Genomic DNA, 19,048 nt, shown 5'->3' with positions numbered 1-19,048 from the left:
GAAGACTCTTCAATCCGGTGAAGGGAAGTTCCAAGTCTCCTAGGACCCAGAGTCTCTGCTGGAATTGCTCCCCGTTCTACTTGAGGGGATGGGCTGCACGTATGGAAAAGACTGCCTTGGAAGTTATTGAGTGATTCCAAGTGTTTCCTTTCATAATAAAGTATAAAAGGCATGGTCACTGATAATCATCGGCTTTTATGTGTTTCTGTAGTTGTTCGGGAAACCTTGTAGGTGAGCTTTTCCGCTTCAACCGTCTAACCTCACAAACAATATTGACACATCTTGGGTTTCCTGATGCTGAACGTATATGACCCATAAGCAGCAAAATGAACTGGGATCTAAAAACCTCCACGACATTGAACTTTGTTCCAATGTGCTTCAGATGGCGTCGAAGTCCACGAAAGGTGTTTCCAGATCCACCTAGCATCCCACCAGTCACGTCGCCCACCATTCTTACTCTCCTTTGCCGTAGGGAACTTTTATCCAATCCGATATGGTGTAGTGGCCAACATGATGCCCTCTCATCTCAATGAGTGGTTAGGCATAGCCCCGAGTTCGATTCTCGGTTTCGGAATGTTTTGCTTTTGCTATGTTGGCGATGTGTTCACTCACTTTGGCTACCTAGTTTTAGGGACTGACACGTCATGGCCAAGGATTCGATGAATGATACACTGGTAGATAGCACTGCACACCTCACCTAGTACCTACCCATCCAAGGTGAAGGTGCCTTTTGTGTTCATGAAACAGCCTCCGTAAGACTAACTATAGAACAATGATGAGCTCGAAAAGTAGTTTCATATGGACTAAGCTTGATTCTATAAATTGATTCCCGAGCATTCTGAAAAATCATTTGAGGCGCACAAACCTTGAACCAAGATAAGTAGAACTGACCATGTCTCTAACATCAATCAACATGTAGTTGATCAAAATGCGAGGCTCATGACGGCGACAGGATGACCTTCATTTAGAGTCAGCTTTGCTAAGAGGTCCAGTCCAACACAGTGCCAACCACTCTTGACACTGCCAAAGGAGCCCCACCACACCCAGACGCAGCGGAAAATAGCACAATGACTCTACTGACTTCAAGTGAGGCCCTCACTTACATGAACATAACAACCAAGCATCCGTCTCTCATACAACATTTACACATAAGAGCATACACAAATTAAAAAATGGCGACGAGGATACCGCACCTGCTGGAGAGCTACCTCGCCCTCCCGTCCGAGTACGCTCAGATCCTCCTCACCAGCGTCCTCGGCGCCAGCACCAACTGGCTCGTCCTGCGGTACCTGTACACGTATCTCAGGAAAGTCAACGCCGCTGGTGAGGAAGGGGCCGGTTCCGCATCGCAGAGCGAGGACGTCCGCGTCGTTCTTGTGAGCTTCATGAGAGATTTTGCGTTTTGGAGGGAAGGCGCTGGGAGATTGGTATGTTTGCTTGCTACTTGACGTGAAATGCCCCTCACTGGAAATTTCAACCCCTCCATCGATGAGATTTTCAATGATATTTTTCACTACACCACTCATTTTTCTTGCCTGCACCCAACACGATTGGAATCTAATTGGAAAAAATGCTAATCATGCACCACAGGGCCTCGATCTAGAAGGACTGGGAAGAAGCGGCAAATTCGTCTTCGTGGACGGGCTGAGTGGGCTGTTTTCCTCCCCTCATCAGGCGCCGCCGCCGACGACGCCCAAGGGTCGGAGGACCATCCGTGGGGCAAGGCTGGCTGATAGCCAGCGCGAGCTCGACGGCGCGATATTCGATGTGTCCGCGGCGGATGCGAAGACGGTTCTGATTGTGGACCAGCCGGACCTCTTGCTCGCTGCGTCTGGCGAGGACCTCACGGGTCTTGCGTTGAGGGATATGTTGCTTGGTGTGCAAGAGGTACGTACGCTTACTAACCTAGTTTCTGGCTCGTTTTCTTCTCTCCCTGAAGGTATCGTTTGCAACTTTTGTGTGCAAGTTATTTTGCATCAACGATGAGATATCCTTCCCACCTTTCTTTTTATCATTATCAAATCAAGTAAGGGTCCTTCACTGACACATCATCCAGAAAGTACACGCCTCCATCATCACCGTTGCCGCAGACGAGCCCCTCATCGCGGCGCAGACCACGACGCTGGAGAAGGAGCACGCGAGTCTCGTTCTCGGACTGGCGCATGCCGCAGAGACGGTAATTGGTCTGAGGCTGCTTGACACGGGCAACGCGAGCGACGTCAGCGGGGTGTTGAGGGTCACGGCTGGAGGGGGCGGCGAGGAGGACAGGGCGGTTGAGGAGACGGAACTGTTGTACTTTGTTGGTGGGGATGGGAGCGTCAAGGTGTTTGGGAGGGGACAGTGATGGAGTGTAGGAGGGGTTGAAGTTGAATGTCACCACCCATCGTGTTGCGGTCAGGCTGTTCATCCTTCGAGAAGGGCTTGGAGGGGTTGCTAGGGGTTTGGAATCGGGATATGATATACCCCTCGAATGCAAGCAATTATCTCACGACGAGGGGATATCCAATCTGTCACGTCAAAGCACGATGTTTTTCATCTCTGAAATCCCCCATTAATCGACCATTCACCATTATCCAGTTGCGCATGGGATTAGTGAGTGAACAAGACAAGCAAAGTCATTTCTCTTTTCCCTCAGGATCCGTTTTTCCCTTGTGTAAAAAAAAGTGAGTTTATCCCCTTGAAGAGCCCGCGCGCGAGATAACATAAGACGTAAAAACACCCGTTTCGATTTTTGGCCAAATGCTTTGGTTTTGTTTTGACTCTTTTTTTGATATTGGCTTTGCTTCCGAGTCAAAAAAACGAGGGGAGGGGTGAGAGAGACAGAGGGGGAGGGAAGAAAAGCAGAAGAAAGAAAGGAGCTGATTTTTCCCTTGTTTTCTTTTCGTGATATCGTTTCCCGAGTAGACAAGACTCCGGCGGCGTTGCCACGCCTTCCCTGGCCCCCCGCCTCGATCTCAATTTTTCATTCCCCCATCGCCCGAATGCCCTCGATTGCACAGATACCTCCCCATGTCGACCCGAATCACATTCCAATCATCGCTCACGACTCCTGCGCGGTGGGGCCGGCGGAACCCTTGGGGACACCGGACTGGAAGCCGTTCTTGAAGCGGCGGGAGACGTCCTTCATGTAGCGCATGCGGCCGGTGCCGACGGTCTTTCTCCGCTTGGCCTTCTCGGACCAGTTGTCTGTAAATCGCATCCTACGTCAGTAACTCGTCTTCATCTTTCTCGGTTCATGGTTCTTGTGTGGTTGCTGGGTTTGGGTTGACGTAGAAGATGTGGCGTGGAATTGAGATCATCTCAGGGGATTGGTATGTTGATTATGTCTGGGGACTCGGATTGGGTTCGTCGTTCGGGAGGATAAAACGTACACTTGCGGGTCTTGGCCGAGGGGTAACCGCAGGAAGAGCAGGTGTGCTTCTGGATGTGAAGCGATCGGCGACCTGAAAACACACAAACATTGATCAGTATCTTGAACCCGCATCGAATCTCGAATTTTGAAAGTAGTCGCGTCCTAGTAGACCAGAACTCGACTCTCTCCCATGTAGATGCCACTTACCGCAACGACGGCACAAGGTGTGCGTCTTGTTGTGTCTCTTACCAAACGAGGAGGTACCCTTCGCTATACAAGAAAAAATAACATCGGTCAGTCCATCGGAACGGCGTAAAATGGTCAACCTTTCGTCGCGAAGACGATGGCGACGACGGCGGCGGCTAAAACGTACTCATCTTGGCGGTATTCGGTGGTCGACGATGGTGTTCGGTGGTTGCTGGTCGGTTAGTTGGTTCGCGGAGGAATCAATCGAGAAAGACGCTCGATTGTCAAATTTCGTGGTGCGTGACCTAAGCGAGAGGATTGGGCTTGGTGGGGCCTACCCATTCGGCCACTCTGAAAATTCGTGGATGGCACTACACGTGACCGAGGGTTCGATCTTCGTCCAATCAACACCTTCCCCGGCCAGCCAGGGGACTCGACCTGCCTGTGCACCGCCGCAGCATCCCTGTCTTCAAATTTTGGTGGGTCTTGTTATCCAGCCGCCAATCCATCTTTTTTTTTTTGCTGGTGACAAACCCCTGGACAGCCCCATTTGAGGCTACTTCGTCTTTCTGAGACTGCAGCGGATGCTTCTCGTGTCGTGTGTCAGCGACTATATAATACGGCAAATGGCACTCAGGGAAGCGACGAGGATGAGAGGCAGGCAAGAGATGCAGCCGAGTTTCACCATTAAGTGATGGCATTACTTGGCGCCATTGAATCGAGCAACCGTGTATCAGTAGAAGCGAGTCCGTGAATTCATGTCATCTCCAAACGCCTGGGAACGCCGTTTCCTAACCCATGACCGGGCCTGCTGTGTGCGGGTATACAAAATCATCACGTCGTCCACCGTCTTGCCATCCGCCCGTTGTACCAACCCCCTCTCAGCCCTGGATATCCAACATCTGCTTGAGCGCCGCCTCGCTGGCTCTCAACCAGCGGCCCCGCTCCTCGAGGTCGTCTGCATCACCACCGGCTCTATCTTTCCGCCTTCGCGCCTCCTTGGCAGCTGCCGTGCTGTTCTGCCTCTTGGCCTCCAAGGGCATCAACTCAGCCTGCAGCCTTTCCAACTCCTTTCTCTTGCGCGGCACCTTGGCCTGCAACTGCTCCAGCTCGCGATCCAACTGCTGCTGCTGCCTCTTCTTCTCGTCCACCAGTTCGAGGGTCCTCGCGAGAGGCAGGTTCATCATCGGGCTCTGCCCCGGTGCTTGCGACTCTCTGAGCTCCGCCACCTGCTCCTCCAACTCGGAAATTTTGTCGGGCAGCTCCCTCAGCTTCGTTGTGTCCAGCGACACGTTGTCGTACCGCTTCGCCAGCTCCTTGCCCTTCCTCTCCAGCTCCGTCACCATGTCTGCGACCTCCACCTTGAGAGCCTTGAGTTGCGCCTTGGCCTCGAGGTTCGCCTTCTCCAGCTCCAGATTCTCCTGCGGCGTGACGATGACGGGCGGATCGCCAACGATGGCGCGTATGAACTTTTCTTTCGTGACTTGCTCGACGTAGGAGAACCGCAGCTTGGCGAAGAGCTCCTTGTAGTGCTCGAGGTCGGCCTCTAGGCTGGCTGGTGTCGCGGCATCTTGGGATGCGTTGGATGCGTCTGACGTCCGTTGTCGTGATTCTTGCGCGACGGCGCTGGAGATGGGTTCGCTGAGTCGGATGATTGAGATTTCATGGTTCTCATTAAGGTCTTCGATTTTGCGCAGCACTTGGGCCGCCTTTCCCGCGTCCATTGTTTGGAAGGCCGATTAGCTGTGTTGTTGTCGTATATCTTGGCCCCAGTAGGCGCGCTGTCGATTCAAGTTTCGTCGTTGGCGCGTCGGAGATGATGTCGGCGGGGGAGATCCTGTCGCGGTTGTTAATTCTTTGCCCTCAAGCGTTCAAGGTCTGTCATTAAGGTAACTAATGGTAAGGTGGGCGCTTCACCTTTGTGACGTTTGTTTACTTGGGTCTAGATTGGGTAAGGTCACATCTTTATCTTATCGCCATCTCCGACTCACTATTATCTGCTGATAAGCTACTTGGCCGTGCGGAAAACGGCAGGCATGGCGCAGGCTCGTCCCACTGCGCGCCAAGTCCCTTGTCGATGTGACTCTGGCGGCCTTTGCTGCTGTCGTCGATCAATCCTCCAAACGCCGTAGTTTGCGACAACGACATCTCTCAATTAAGCGAACCCCCGCTGTCCCTCTCCATCGCTTCATTCAATAGCCTCATTGAAGAGCCCTGTCGCTGTCACTTTCGAATTCTTTCATCGATCCGAGACCGGCACTTCTAGAACCCCCGCGCTTCTCTTCTATTCTCGACAAAAAGAGGCACATACCCCATCTAGCTGCCGGATGCCGCAGCCATCAGCCTGATCAGAAGTGCTCGGAAGGCGCGTGGCCATCTCATCACCTTTTGCATCTACGATTTGGGCACCAAGGTCTCACAATGTCAAGCCACGACATGATCACGGACGACTACGTCGCCGACTTGCTCGCCAAAGAGGCAGTCATGGGCAGGGCAGACAAGAAGTACGTCCCACGACTCTCCCGGATCCCTCACGTCACCATCTAATTGGATCCTCCCTTTAGACCGGCAAATATGCCTAAACCAAACACTCGTTTCCTGCGCCACATTATCAAGGATACGAATACGCACAACAAGAATCTCCTAGCCAAAGAGGCCGCAGAGTCTCGCGCGCGCTTGAAGGATCTGGAACATGCCGAGGAGAAGGAGAGGCGGAGAAAGGCAGGCCCACAGGATATTCGAAAGAGACAGATGGGAGATATCCTATCCATCTTAGGAGACCGCAAGGACATAGCCAGGCTCAGTCGATCGGGAACGTCGAAAGAGAAGTCGCACAAAAAGGAAGGCTCGCCACCGCGGAGGGCACATCACAAAGAACGCAGGAGCGAATCTCCAGAACGCGAGAGCGATAGGAAACACCGCCGGAGTAGAAGGGACGAATCGGATTCGGAGCGGGACGACCGTCGACGACATAAGAGCGATCGGCGGAGGTCACGCTCACCCGACGAAAAGCACAGGAGGCACCGCCATCGGTCGCCAATCGAGGATAGGGAGACTGCGTCAAAGTCCCGGCGAAATGATAGGGAAAGGAGACGAGACGAAGAAGGACAGGATCTAATGTCGAAGAGTCATCGGTCACGCAGAGACCGGAGCCGGGAGAGGCCACAGTCAGGATTCTCGATCAAGGGCAGCAGCCGTCGCCGCGACGGAGGGCGGGTGCACGAGCAGGAGCCCCAGACGACAACGTCAGACTCGGATCCGTTGGACGAATTCATTGGGCCGGAACCACCGCAGCAAGTCCGTTCGCGCGGCCGGGGCACCGCCATGGGGGCCTCGGGTATCGACAAGCGCTTTGAAGCAGACTACAACCCCAAAATTGACGTGGAGATGGCCGACGACGACAAACATCCGGGAGAGAACTGGGATGACGCCGTGGAGGCGTTCAGGGACAGGCAGAAGTGGCGGCAGAACCAGGAGGAGCGGATGCGGGCGGCCGGGTACACCGATGTGATGCTGAAGAAGTGGAGGGAGGGCGGTACGGCTGACGAGCAGAAGGACGAGCGGGATGTGCGGTGGGCCAAGGCCGGGGAGAAGCGCGAGTGGGATCGCGGCAAGGAGGATGGGTTGAGCGGGTTGTTTTCCGAGTTCAATTGAGTCCCTGACGCGCGAGGCGGTGGACCTGGCTTTCTTGTTGCATTGCGTTCGTCGTTTAGGAAGCAGGCTTTGGGTCATGGCCAGGAGGCGTCTGCATTGTTGAAATGCATCCCAGGGTATCGTTTGAAGCATTTGCATTAGTTGGATGGAGTTTTGGTACGTTGATGATCGATGATGAATTTTTAACTGGATGTCTCATTTTGGGAGCGCGATGTGACTTGAGGAGTAATTACATGCGAGTAGCTGTAGGAGGAACTTCTGGATGCCGTGTACAGACCCATCTTTACTGAGAATGATATAGAAACAATCGGCATCGTTTTGGATATCCCAACATTCGATTGAAAAAAACCACATTGAGAGACACACATCACAAGATGGGCTGAGGCTAGAATTGACGCCCTCATCTGGACCATCTGCGAGTGAAAGCACCATCAAAACCAGGGATCGTGGATGAGGTGATTGAGGCATTCGAAACAGGATGACAGTATGCGAAGTAAGATTTATCTTCACTTCCTAGCCTCAGCCTCATCTGGAGGGGTAGAAGGTCGTAGAAGCCACGACACTGGTTCTTAGTGATGACGTTTGTTTCGACACTCAATCCGAGAACCTCACAGGCACATCAACCACGAGACATTGTCTGAGTCTCAATTGCCATACGGATGAGAAGGAGGTTTCTCATGAGAAGACGGCGTAGAGGGGGGGAATGTCATTTGTAGCGACGGGGAAGATATGTTCGCAAACAGCGTTTCACTTCCCATTTTCCAGGGAAGCAGGTGGGGATGTTCTTGATTACACCCCTGCCCGAGAAAGGCTGTGAAACAAAAGCTCGGGAAAGAGAACCCCCATCATCAATGGCGAGAAGGGGTCCATTTTGTCAGTGGAGACTAACTTGATTCGGCGAGGAGGGGTGAAGGGGTTAGAAAGGTGGGATGCATCATATACAGGATACGGGTACTGGGGATTTTCTTTGTACGTAGTTCGTCCGTATGGGAATGAGAGAAGGGGAATGCGATGGTGAGAGGAACAGATGACGGGAGTGGCGTTTCCGCTCGCGTGCAGTTTTCAGGTACGAGAGAGAGGGAGAGGAATGCGGATACCAGGGGAATGAAAGGATGCCGAGCTTCTTGAGTGGATGAAAGCGGCGTGGAAGGAGGAATGGAATGTGGGATGGGGAAAAGTTGAATAAAGGTTCTGCGCCACCGCCGGGACGGCACTGCCACGGGGTGTTCGTCGCCGGGTGAGGGTTGGTATTGAGGACGGCGGGAATGAAGCCCCGGGGGCATGTGCCGGGGGGCGGAAGGCGGACGGTGGGTGATGTGTCGGACGTCATGGAGCTGGTGGACCGCTGATGGTTTCGAGTGAGGGTGAGATGGAGCATTGGAGAGTGTGCGCACTCCGTACAGTACCGTACATACATGGAGAGGGATGAGATGTATGGGTGCTTGAATCTGTAACGCGTTTCTAAGTCTGGTGAAGGGGGTGGACGATACGACGTTGGTAGCATGGTTTGTTTTGTTTTGTTTGGTTGGGTTGGGTCGAGGGCTCAAGCCTGGCCCTCAAGCCTCACTTCAATCCTTCACGGTGAGGTTGGCTGGTAGGATTTAGAGGAGCCCGGGGTTGAATTGAGTTTTCCCCTGTGCCACCATCCCCCCTCGGCGGTTCGAGGTTCGAACTCAGGGTATCGAGCGGAATACCCTGCGTGTCACTGAAAACGGGATAAACACTGGGAGGGTTGGCGAGGTGAGACGCCTAGACGCACTGTGATTGTCTGTTCGCCTGCTACTCTACCTACCTTGGAGGCCCAGATACCTTTAGAGCTTTAGGTAGCACGGCAGGTAGACGCGTAGACTAAAGTAAGGTAAGGTTATTCGCGTGCGGTATGAATTCAACGGACAACGCACGGTTCGTTGTGGGTGAGGACTGGATGGAGATCAGGTGGAAGAGGTTCACGATGCTGGGTAAGCTCACGTGAGGGTTGGGAATTTGGGTAGAGGATCTGTATCCGCAAGGTGACATGCTCGACTTTGCAGGGCGGATGGGGATATGTGGGACGAGGTACGGATAGCTCATGCAAGCACTTTGGACTCGGCGGGAGGCTGTTGATGATGACTACCTCATCAACTCACGTCTGTGTCTACTTTTCTCTCACTTTCCAAAGCCCGGATTAGGTCGAGTTTCCTCGTTCGGGCATGAGAAGAAGCACTTCTGCCTTTGTTGCTTGTCTCTCTTGACCAGTATGAGATATCTCCGGCAGTAAGTAAGTCACTTGCAACTTCTCGATCATGACCTCGCCGAGACGGCCCCCCGCCGCTGTCTTGACTTTTGAGATTTGGGTTAGGTTTCTTTCAGGACCGCTAGGCCGTGACGAGTCTGGGCGTTTCTGGCATCCAGAAAAAGCAAGGGACTGCTGCAAACGCACACACCCCTTTTTGCAGTTTACTGTTTAGATGCTTCCCCTCGTCTCAGTTGGGTGTTTAGTCACGAGGGGATTCAGGTCAGTCAGTGTACTCCGTACCTTCTTGGTGCGTAGTGACCTGTGAAGTCATTGGCAACCCCGACTTGATGGAGAGATTCTTTGTTTGCGTGCGTGTTTTGGTAACGGTATCTGCAGGGCCTGTACGGGATACCGCGCGTTTAGAGCTAAGCTGCTGCGCCCGGTTTCTAGGGTGTCGTTCACTCGTCCCTCGGGAACGGTGTAAGAGGCGAGCGAAGCGACCTCTGGACTCTGCTGCCTTGAGTACGATGTGCGGGCCATACGGGAATACGGGTAACTCGTCATCCTCATTTCCCGGGTTGTCGTATTCGACGCGAGAGTGTAAGTTGAGCTCCAGTTGGTGTTTGGACGCTTATGGAAACTTAACGGGAAAGGGGTAGGGGCAGCTTGAGGAATTGAACGCTGAGAGGCCTCAGTCGGCTCTGGCGCTTGCGAGACGATCGCGAATTGTTAGAGCTCCTTTGATCGTGGTTCAATCTCGCCATGCGCGGCTGGGCGTCAAGGTCTACCTCTCATGTGCTTTCCTGCGAGAGTCGCCTGTCCGTCCTGAAGCATCGGAAGTGGAGAATAGGGGAGAAAGTTGAGACGGTGGAACGTGAAAGTTGAGTTTACTGAAGCAATGGTGCAGCGACGAGCACGCGACGACAAGCAGCATCCAGGACAAACTAACCCTCCCTCTGGCTTCCTCTGGCTCCCTCTGGGGCCGGGCCAAGGACCCCTCGACAGGTCGATGGTTGGACACCAAGATACCAAGCTTGAGTGACACTTTGTGCGTGTGCCGCCAAAGCCGGTCGACCCTGCGACCCACCCCCTGCGGCCCTGCCGCACCCTGCGGGCGAGCGTGGCTGGGATGGCGTGTATTTTTGACAGCCGTGGATCGCGGTGGACCATGGACTATCACTATCACCTGAAGAAAGAAAAGGTGATTAATACGGGTACGCTTGAGGCATGTAGATGGCGATGTTGATGATTTATGGTCTTTTCCCCATGACTGATTAGAAAAGATGAGTGAGCAGATTGTCCACTCACTTGATGATCTTAGTGAGTGATATTGCTGCTACCTTGTTGAGAGGGAGAGTGAGAGCGAGAGTGAAAGTGAAAGTCAATTGTGAGGTGAATTACATGTGTGGCTCATGACCAGACCAGTCCCGCGTGCCCACGCCATCAAACTGAAAAGTGCACGCGCGTGAGGTGTGCCCCGATGCGCCATGCGTCCGAATTTCACCTCTCAGCCAGACAGGGGCCCCCAAACCCACCGACTCGACGACTCCATTTCCATGAGCCCATGGTGCATGGATGAGTCCATTTTGGGACCACCACTCCTGCTGGCGGTCACGCTTTCATGTGCAGTTATTGCCAAACGACAGTCGGCTGAGGTAAGTACCTTCTCATTGCAGAGTAAGTGAGGTATGGTGAGTTCTAGTGTAGTGAGTGAGGTGTGTCATTGATAATTGCACGAGAGCAGGAGTGAGTGAGCGACAGACAGACGGGAGGCCCCGGCACCTAAACAGCAACGCCGCGCCCCGCCACCAAATGCGGACGGGACAGACCCTCCTGGTGTGTCACTTTGGTTCAGTCTTCCATCTCCATTGTTTCTCTCTCTCCTCAAGTCACAAGTCACAAACCACAAACCTTTGAGGTGTCTATCCGTCCTTTTCTCTTCCGTTGCTCTAGTCGTTCCATCCCAAACCTCTACTTACTTACTCTACCTTACCTTACCTTACCTCATCCGACGGTGTCTCTGCATGGCGTCTGCTGCTCTGCTCTGCGCTGCGTGCACACCCAACCCGCCGTGCCGCCCACACTCAAATTGACTTCTCCCACTCTACATCAGGTTACCTTACCTTGCTGCGGTCCCGAACCTGAATAACCTGATCGGCACCTCGTCATTCAACTTTCTTTCTCCTGTTGTTTCCCGACCACCGAAATACCAGTCCCATTTCTCTCCTCTCTTGACCCGACGCTTCCCGCCGGCACACCAAAGAGAGACCCGGAGAGTGCGTCCTTGTGTGGGAAAGGCTGCTGCCCAACCCCTTCACCCCTCCAACTAAAGGCCCTACGGACCCTACGGATACCTACCAACTGTCGTGCCATCCACCTCCCCTCCTCGCCACTACTTTTCTCTACCTCAACTTCAGCCTCGTCATACATTTTGACATTTCCACCGATAGCAGCCAGACAGACGACCTCTCCTTGCCTTCTGTCACCGAATGACTTTGCGCATGCTGGTCCCCTGTGCAGTTTGCCGCTGAGCCACTGCCGGCTGCCGGTCGATACCTCTTCACCCTATCCAACGTCGACAACTCTTTCTGGCGCCACTATCGCCAGACTCGATTACCCCCTCGGCTGCCGCGCCGTGCGCCGAACCCTCCGCCACTTCTAGATACCATACACACGACGCAGAGCCTCGACCTCTGGCCCCTTTCTTTTTGCCTTTCACTCAGTAACGACCCGATACGATATCCAACCATGCGTACTCCTAGAATAGCCATTCTCGTTCTCTTCTTCGCCGCTTCGCTCTTCCTCTTCTGCCGGTCCATTTCCTCACTGGCTCGTTCTTCCTCCGCTTCCTCCTCCTCTCCCGTCATCGCCGCCCCAGTCGCCGTACCGCGATCACGATTCACGAGTTTCTTCTCCTTCACAGCGCCCTTTTCCATTTTCCAGCCGAATGCCGCCATCAGTCTGACCGATGACAACAGCACTTCCTTTGTCGCTCGCCCTGCTGCATTTGGCCCCAACCTGCCCAATAAAGGCTTGAGCGGTCAGCTATGGATCGGCAGTGGTTTCGCCGACGATAATCTCCAGGAGGGCGAGGGCGAGGGTGAGTTGGGATGCAGTGACATCCCCGGTTGGGACGATGGCAAGGCCAACGCCGTCCTCAAGACTGCCACCAAGGGCATGTCCAAGTCCTCCAACAAGGCTGCTGCTGCTGCCGGCAAGCCTGGTCACCACAAGCGCGACAAGACCGACAAGGACGCCGTGCCCGACGCCGTGGGTGTCCCCGTCACCCGCCTCAGGTCCAAGATTCGCCCAGCCGACGACGGCACCGACGACTACCTCCACCAAGGCCTCGCCCGGAAGCCCCAGCCCAACCACGATAGCGCCCTGTCCACCGAGTCGACCCATGCCGATATCCAATCGATACAAGAGGCTGCGGAGATCGCCGGGAAGATCGTGCTGCTCAGTCGCGGTGGCTGCGGTTTCTTGGAAAAGGTCAAGTGGGCGCAGCGACGTGGTGCCATGGCCCTCATTGTTGGCGATAACACAAAGGGGGGTCCCTTGATCCAGATGTTTGCGAGGGGCGATACCTCCAACGTATCCATTCCCTCCGTCTTCACCACCCGGACCACGGCGCACTTGCTGTCGTCGCTGACGCAACCGGGCAGCTTCATCGAAGACACTCTCGACGAGCACGGCCGCCCGGCCCTCAAGGTGCTGCAATCCGACGCAGGGAGCCGGAAGAACAGGAAGAACAAACCGAAGGTTGCGGCGACGACGCCGATGCCGACCCCCAAGGCCACGGCAACGCCCAAGGCCAAGGCTGCCGCAAAGGGAAAGCCGGCCAAGGCCGAGCACAAGGCAGCCAAGCCCCGCACCAGCCTGTTCCGATGGCTCTTTAGCTGGGGCCGCAGTCCACGATCCGGCGACAGCATCCAGCCCCCGAGCAGCGGTCGCCATAACTGGGTGCTCGTTGACGACTGGAGCGAGGAGAAGGACAGGGTCATCCGAGACGGTCTCGGCAAGGCCGCCAAGAGGGGCAAAGGCAAGGTTCCCGACGCTCGCAAGAGCGAAGACACGTTCCAAATCGGTGTCCAGGACTGGCGGGATCCCGACTTGGTGGATGCCCCCAGCTCCAAAGACAAGACCGAGGGCGCAGCCAAGGAGCAGCAGGTCGGCAAGCCCGGCAGCACCGCAAAAAGTGGCAAGGACGTCACCGGCCCCAAGGGCGGAAGCATCACTCCCGGAAGCGGCGAGTACAACCCCGATTTGCCGCCCGTTGAGACCGAGGGATCCACCTCCGGAAAGGAGACCACAGCCCACGGAGGTATCATGTCCAAGATTTTTGGAGAAGACGATGGCGCCGACTTCTCCAAGGAGGACAAGCCTAAGGATCCCCCACGCCCCGAGGAGCCCATTCCCGACGATGGCGATAACGACAATGGCAACGAGCCTATTGGCCACGATGGTCTCTGGGTTACGATTACGCCTTCAAGCAGCTCCAGCCCCTTCTTCGATACTCTGCTGGTGCTTGTCATCAGCCCTCTGATCACTCTGAGCGTCGTCTATGCCTTGCTGATCCTCCGCGCGCGCATTCGTAGAAGACGCTGGAGGGCACCCAAGTCGGTCGTTGAGCGTTTGCCTGTTCGCACATATCACACAGTCGCGGCGTCACCTGTTCCCTCGCCGAGAATCCCGTCACCGACGAGCCCAACACCCACTACGCCTTTGCTACAGCAGACGCCCTCCCGACCACGGCCTCGTTCTAGAACGACGACGGGCATCCCTGAGTCGGAGAGTTTGCTGTCTGTCAACTCGGCACTGCAAATGCCTAGGTCGCCACTGCGGACAGAGCACGAGAAGGCAAACGGCAGCTACTCGAGTGAGTGGAAGAAGTACATGGGCAGACAGGTCGAATGCGTGGTTTGTTTGGAGGAGTACGTTGACGGCGTCAGCCGCGTCATGAGCTTGCCCTGTGGCCACGAATTCCACGCAGAGTGCATGTGAGTTGATCCGCCCCTCTTTCTGTACGTCGATAGCACTGACATTTTCAGCACGCCTTGGTTGACGACGCGCCGCCGCACATGCCCCATCTGCAAGGGTGATGTTGTCCGCTCTCTTGCACGCGGCTCTCCCTCCAGCCCCCGCTATGAACCGTACCACGACGACTCTGACGACGAGGTGGAGGCCGAGGCATCCGGCTCGCGGGACAGGGACGAAGACGTGGAGCAGGGTGGCATCCTCTCGCCTGCGCCAAGGGGTCGCCAGACCCGGTCCGACGGGTGGTTGGGGATGTTGTCCAGTAGCTTTGGAGCGTCGTCCCGCGCCAGTCGATCATCGCAGGATGATCGTAACCGGTGAAGTCGGTTCGCTCATCTACTGAGGATGTCGCATCACCTATCAATGCTAGCATTTTGTTTTTTCTGATTTTTACGTTTGGCACCGTTGGAGGTTGCTTTTTCTTTCAGGCATGGACTGGGAAGCACTAGTCCCACGGGAAACGGGACACATGGCGTAATTAGGGGTTTCTTAGGGGAGAGAAGGGCTTTCTCTTGGGCACATTGGCAAAGGGTTTTGTTTTTTGGGGGCAGCATGGCCGAGAGGTGAAGAAAGAAACCAAGACTCGAAATGGCCCGGGAGAGAAATGGGAGGGACCTCACTACACTCGTTTCGATTGTTGTCCTGGACGTAAGGTTTTTTGCTTTCTGCGGATGGTTGTGGTCCTTCAGGCCTGAAGGATATACGACTGAAGTGAAGAGAGTGGCTGTGGCTGTGGTGTGGCGTGAGGTGGCCGATATACCCGTCGTCTCGTCCCCAACTGGCGATCGGGGGGCGGACGCGCTCTTGGAATAATGAACTCCATTGACTATGACGTTTTTATTTGTAACATGGTGACTGACTGTGCGGTGTGATGAGTGAGGTATCATGGGCGAGTTTAGCAGATGTGTTACATGCGAAGAAACAACGAAGTGAAGTGAAGTATTGGTATTATGATGTGTGGTATCTAGGCTCTTCCAAGGAAAGGTGGAATTTATGTTTGGGGTATCTTATATCCTATGTACGCCTGGCCATGTCCGCGGGTTGAAGCTTTGTTTCTGTTTCTGTGCGTGTTGTACCGAGGAGCTTGCCTCTTCGTAGTTGAATGAGCCCCCCCCCCGCTACCGTTCCTATTCCTGTCGGGTGAAGAGCATAGGCAACGATGTGGATTACTTCTTTGGTGAAGGGAGGGTGGCAGTGAATCGGTAGTAGAGATCTTCAGGACGGTATGATGTTGTAATCGGGGTGAGAAGGTTGGTACAGATGGGTACTTGTATTAGTTTAAGCCAGAGGTGAGATTATGCTCTCCCTCTATCTACCGTTATGGTGGGAGAGGCCGAGTGGATGAAAGGTTCAGATGTCGTTGTAGAAGATCATGCGGGGCATATCGCGCTCGGCGACGGCGTGGAGGTATGCGGAGCCTGGGTGGGGTGCTGTTGTCACGGAGCCTGCTGTTGGTGGTGTCGTTGGTGTCGAGGAGGAGGAGGGGGATGGTGTTGATGGGTTTTGAGATGTGCTTGTGGTGTTGGTGTATGTGGGCGGGGAGAGGGGTTGGTTTGGTGAGGGGGGTTTTTGAGTTAGAAGGTGGGCTCTTTTGGGGCCTTCTGGGAAGGTTCTGGGAGATGTTAGTTAGGTGGATGAGATTGGGGTGGTGTTTGACATGGGTGTGATGAGAGGAAGATCAGAGGTGAGGCTTGGATACGTGTGTGAGAGGGTCAGGATTGCGAGATATAGGAGGCGGCTAAAGACAGGGGTGGATAGGCGAGGAAGACTCGTGATTATGAGAGCAGGTTGTTTGAAGAAGATGTCAACGGTATGATGGAATGATATCACACACTGACACTCGTGTCTGCTCCATCAAAGAATAGGGGGCTAAAGGGTCCATGTCCACTTCTCACATTCATATGACACAGGATAAAATAAAGAGCAACTTACAACGCGGTACTCAACGACCCGTAAAACAGATTCACCTCCTCAGTCGGTCCCTCAGGATCAACCGCCCTAGCCCAGAGAAACTCGCGGGCCTTCTCAACTGCGGCGTCGATGCGATCGTGGAGGCTAGGGAAGAAGGGGCGTAGGGAAAGGAGGGAGATGACGAGGCCTTGCGGGCCGGAGGCGAAGCCGCGGGATCGTGGTTGTGATGCTGATGCCGCCGCTGTTTCTGAGGGCTCTTGTTGTGCTGGTGTTGGCGGTGCGTCTGAGGATTGTTGTACATCGCTTCGAGGAGGTTGTGAAGGTGAGGTGGGTGATGGTCCCGGCCAGTCGCCGTTGGGAGACTGGAGGTCTAGGAGGGCTGCGAGGCGGGATGTCAGGGACGGAGAGGCGGCGAGGGGAGGGGATGTGAGAACGAGTTGGGTTATTATGCCTAGGTCGCCGTGAGTTGTGCCGTAGGTGTCTTCTGGTGGCGGCGGTGGTGACGAATGAGGTGGCTGTGACGACGACGGTAATCGTGAGGGACATGTCCAGGGATGTGGGCCGAGAAGGTACTCTGACACGTGGACTATCGCACCGCAGACGAGGGGCGCGGAGGAGGGGACCCAGTGGCGGATTAGGCGGAGTAGGTAGAGTGTCCCTGCGAGGCCGTGGAGGAGGCAGCTTGGCAGGGGTGGTGTTGTCGTTGTTGTCGGTTCTGGGGCGTCTAGGTCCATTGCTGTGGAGGAGTTTATCGCCGGTGCTGAAGACGACGAGGAATTGGCGTTTGCGTTGGAAGAGATGATGTATTCCAACACGGGAGAGAGGATGGCGAGAAACTTGCGGACGTGGAGGAGGTCTTTCGTCACGCAGGCGCGGATGGCGGGGCCGGCTAGAGCATCGGAGAGGAGGCCTAGGACGGACGTGTCTCGTGCTGTCTCTTGTGTACTAGACGGCAGAGATATCGGGGCGGACGGGGTCGGGATGTTGGAGATGTAGGCGCGGGCCCAGTGGATGGCCGGGTAGGAGTGGATCTGGAGGCGGGGGTGGTGTGCCGAGACGGAGAGGAAGAGGTAGGCTGTGCCGGTGTGTGATGTCGGGAGACCGGTGAGGGTTGCGGGCGGGTGGGTTGATTGGGGCGGGGAGAGGGAGAGGGTTTTGGAGAGGTGGGTTAGGATTTTGGTTGTTTGGGTCGAGGGGTCGTCCATTGTTTTGTTTTTTTGGAGTTTAGAGGTGTTGGGATGAGTTGACTTAAGTTGTATGAGATGAGGTATTGGTGAGTGAGGTGTGGGAGTAAGTGAATGAGTGAGTAAATGGGTGAGTGAGATGTGATGTGTAAGACAAGTGAGATGAGGTTGCGCGACTCTCGTGGAGCTTGGGTAAGGTGAGGTGCCTTACTTTCAGCTGTGGTCGTGTGAGGTCGGTGTAAGGCGGCGGTGACCGTTCCGGGTGCGGGGGGCAGGAATGCGGGGTTGGAGGCGGTGGGAGTCGCATGCCGCACCCAGGGTGCCAGGCACTGACACTCAGGGGCTCCCGGGGGGAGGTTGGGGGAGCCGCGGGGGTTCGGATCGTCGTGGCGGGGACACGCGCGGGCTTGGCCCTGGGGTTCGGGGCGTTGAAGTGGGGCTCTGCTCCGTGGATAAAGAAGGGTGGCTGTTAGGTACTGCTTATCACCGTGGGCCAGGCCAGCCATGTTTTGTGATTGCCATTCGGGTGATACTTGATCCTCGGATGGGCTGTACAAGTACGAGGCCGATGGGTAAATAGTGCGTCCTTCTGGGTATTTTGGTAGAGAGATTCTGAGTGCTTGGTTCCAGACTTGGGGCTTCATCGTCATCGTTGTTATAAGTACATATGATGCTGGACCTTTGATGAAATCTATGAGTACGAGGGGGTATTTGTCTCTTAGTATTTACTTGAAGGTTTCGAATCAAGTATAAGGCCTTTACTGTACTTGACTTTCATTATGAGTTTAGTCGCCTTGGAATGAGATGGCGTCGAGCACATGAACATGAATTGCTGAAACTCTGCTGCTTAAGAAGTAATCATGAATTTGTATTGCATTGGCATGATTTCTACATTTCGCCATCTAAGTATGAGTAGCCTACCATACGCTCTCTTACATTAATGTACATAGTTTCGGCTTTTGGTTTGTCTATGACTTCCCCTCACTCAGTGGTCAGGGGATAGTCACAGAATATTGTATCGTCTGTGAGTGTGCAGCTTCAGTACAGTCTCATAATTGCTCAAGCATTTCGTCTCGGGAAGGAAAATTTGAGATGTCGTTGCGTGGTTAGAAGATGGTTGATGAGTGAAGGTGTAAAAAATCACGGAGCCGTCCACAATAAGACACACTACTCGCTAGGCCTTCAATGAGTCTCGCAGGTAAAATCCCACACATCAAGATGCCAGTAGCGACGGAGGGATCTTTCAACAGCTCTTGATTATCAAATCGCAAGACAACTTGCTGGGTCGAGATTCGCGAGCTGCATGTCTCACATGAATTCATCTGAATACAGCATGCGGGGTTACACTTCTTCGGGAGACGTCGGCCGAGGCGTCCGCCACCACCACCATGGCTTCGAACACACGACATAAGAGTCAATCTCACCTCTTTGAACCTCAACTCATACAGCTCAAACCTCTCACATCATCACATAGCAAGCCCTCTTAAGTCGTAACACGAACTCACCTCA

The 19,048-nt window shown here is 54.5% G+C and overlaps 7 protein-coding genes across 7 annotated transcripts; 4 read left to right on the top strand and 3 right to left on the bottom strand.

The window, feature by feature from the left end:
- Positions 1-1,172: 1,172 nt before the first annotated feature.
- On the top strand, positions 1,173-2,344 carry CCOS01_11552 (uncharacterized protein; the record flags this gene model as incomplete). Its single annotated transcript, XM_060459705.1, has 3 exons — positions 1,173-1,427; positions 1,591-1,887; positions 2,057-2,344. 3 exons carry the CDS (start codon positions 1,173-1,175, stop codon positions 2,342-2,344), a joined length of 840 nt encoding a protein of 279 aa, XP_060309536.1.
- A 696-nt stretch (positions 2,345-3,040) lies between these two features.
- Positions 3,041-3,729, bottom strand: CCOS01_11551 (60S ribosomal protein L37; the record flags this gene model as incomplete). The annotated part of the gene is made up of 4 exons (XM_060459704.1): positions 3,041-3,186; positions 3,372-3,443; positions 3,560-3,622; positions 3,726-3,729. The coding sequence occupies 4 exons, from the start codon at positions 3,727-3,729 to the stop codon at positions 3,041-3,043; spliced, it is 285 nt and encodes a 94-aa protein (XP_060309535.1).
- A 690-nt stretch (positions 3,730-4,419) lies between these two features.
- On the bottom strand, positions 4,420-5,262 carry CCOS01_11550 (uncharacterized protein; the record flags this gene model as incomplete). Its single annotated transcript, XM_060459703.1, has 1 exon — positions 4,420-5,262. The coding sequence occupies one exon, from the start codon at positions 5,260-5,262 to the stop codon at positions 4,420-4,422; it is 843 nt and encodes a 280-aa protein (XP_060309534.1).
- Positions 5,263-5,959: 697 nt separating this feature from the next.
- On the top strand, positions 5,960-7,192 carry CCOS01_11549 (pre-mRNA-splicing factor 38B; the record flags this gene model as incomplete). The annotated part of the gene is made up of 2 exons (XM_060459702.1): positions 5,960-6,042; positions 6,103-7,192. 2 exons carry the CDS (start codon positions 5,960-5,962, stop codon positions 7,190-7,192), a joined length of 1,173 nt encoding a protein of 390 aa, XP_060309533.1.
- Positions 7,193-9,754: 2,562 nt separating this feature from the next.
- Positions 9,755-10,066, top strand: CCOS01_11548 (uncharacterized protein; the record flags this gene model as incomplete). The annotated part of the gene is made up of 1 exon (XM_060459701.1): positions 9,755-10,066. One exon carries the CDS (start codon positions 9,755-9,757, stop codon positions 10,064-10,066), a length of 312 nt encoding a protein of 103 aa, XP_060309532.1.
- A 2,089-nt stretch (positions 10,067-12,155) lies between these two features.
- CCOS01_11547 (uncharacterized protein) lies at positions 12,156-14,765 on the top strand (the record flags this gene model as incomplete). The annotated part of the gene is made up of 2 exons (XM_060459700.1): positions 12,156-14,407; positions 14,459-14,765. 2 exons carry the CDS (start codon positions 12,156-12,158, stop codon positions 14,763-14,765), a joined length of 2,559 nt encoding a protein of 852 aa, XP_060309531.1.
- Positions 14,766-15,794: 1,029 nt separating this feature from the next.
- CCOS01_11546 (abscisic acid ABA receptor) lies at positions 15,795-17,560 on the bottom strand (the record flags this gene model as incomplete). The annotated part of the gene is made up of 2 exons (XM_060459699.1): positions 15,795-16,056; positions 16,377-17,560. 2 exons carry the CDS (start codon positions 17,558-17,560, stop codon positions 15,795-15,797), a joined length of 1,446 nt encoding a protein of 481 aa, XP_060309530.1.
- Positions 17,561-19,048: the final 1,488 nt, after the last annotated feature.

Source organism: Colletotrichum costaricense (genome assembly GCF_030867565.1).
Source record: "Colletotrichum costaricense strain IMI 309622 chromosome Unknown Scaffold_13.1, whole genome shotgun sequence".
Lineage (NCBI taxonomy): Eukaryota > Fungi > Ascomycota > Sordariomycetes > Glomerellales > Glomerellaceae > Colletotrichum > Colletotrichum costaricense.
This window is presented reverse-complemented; position numbering and strand designations above follow the sequence as displayed.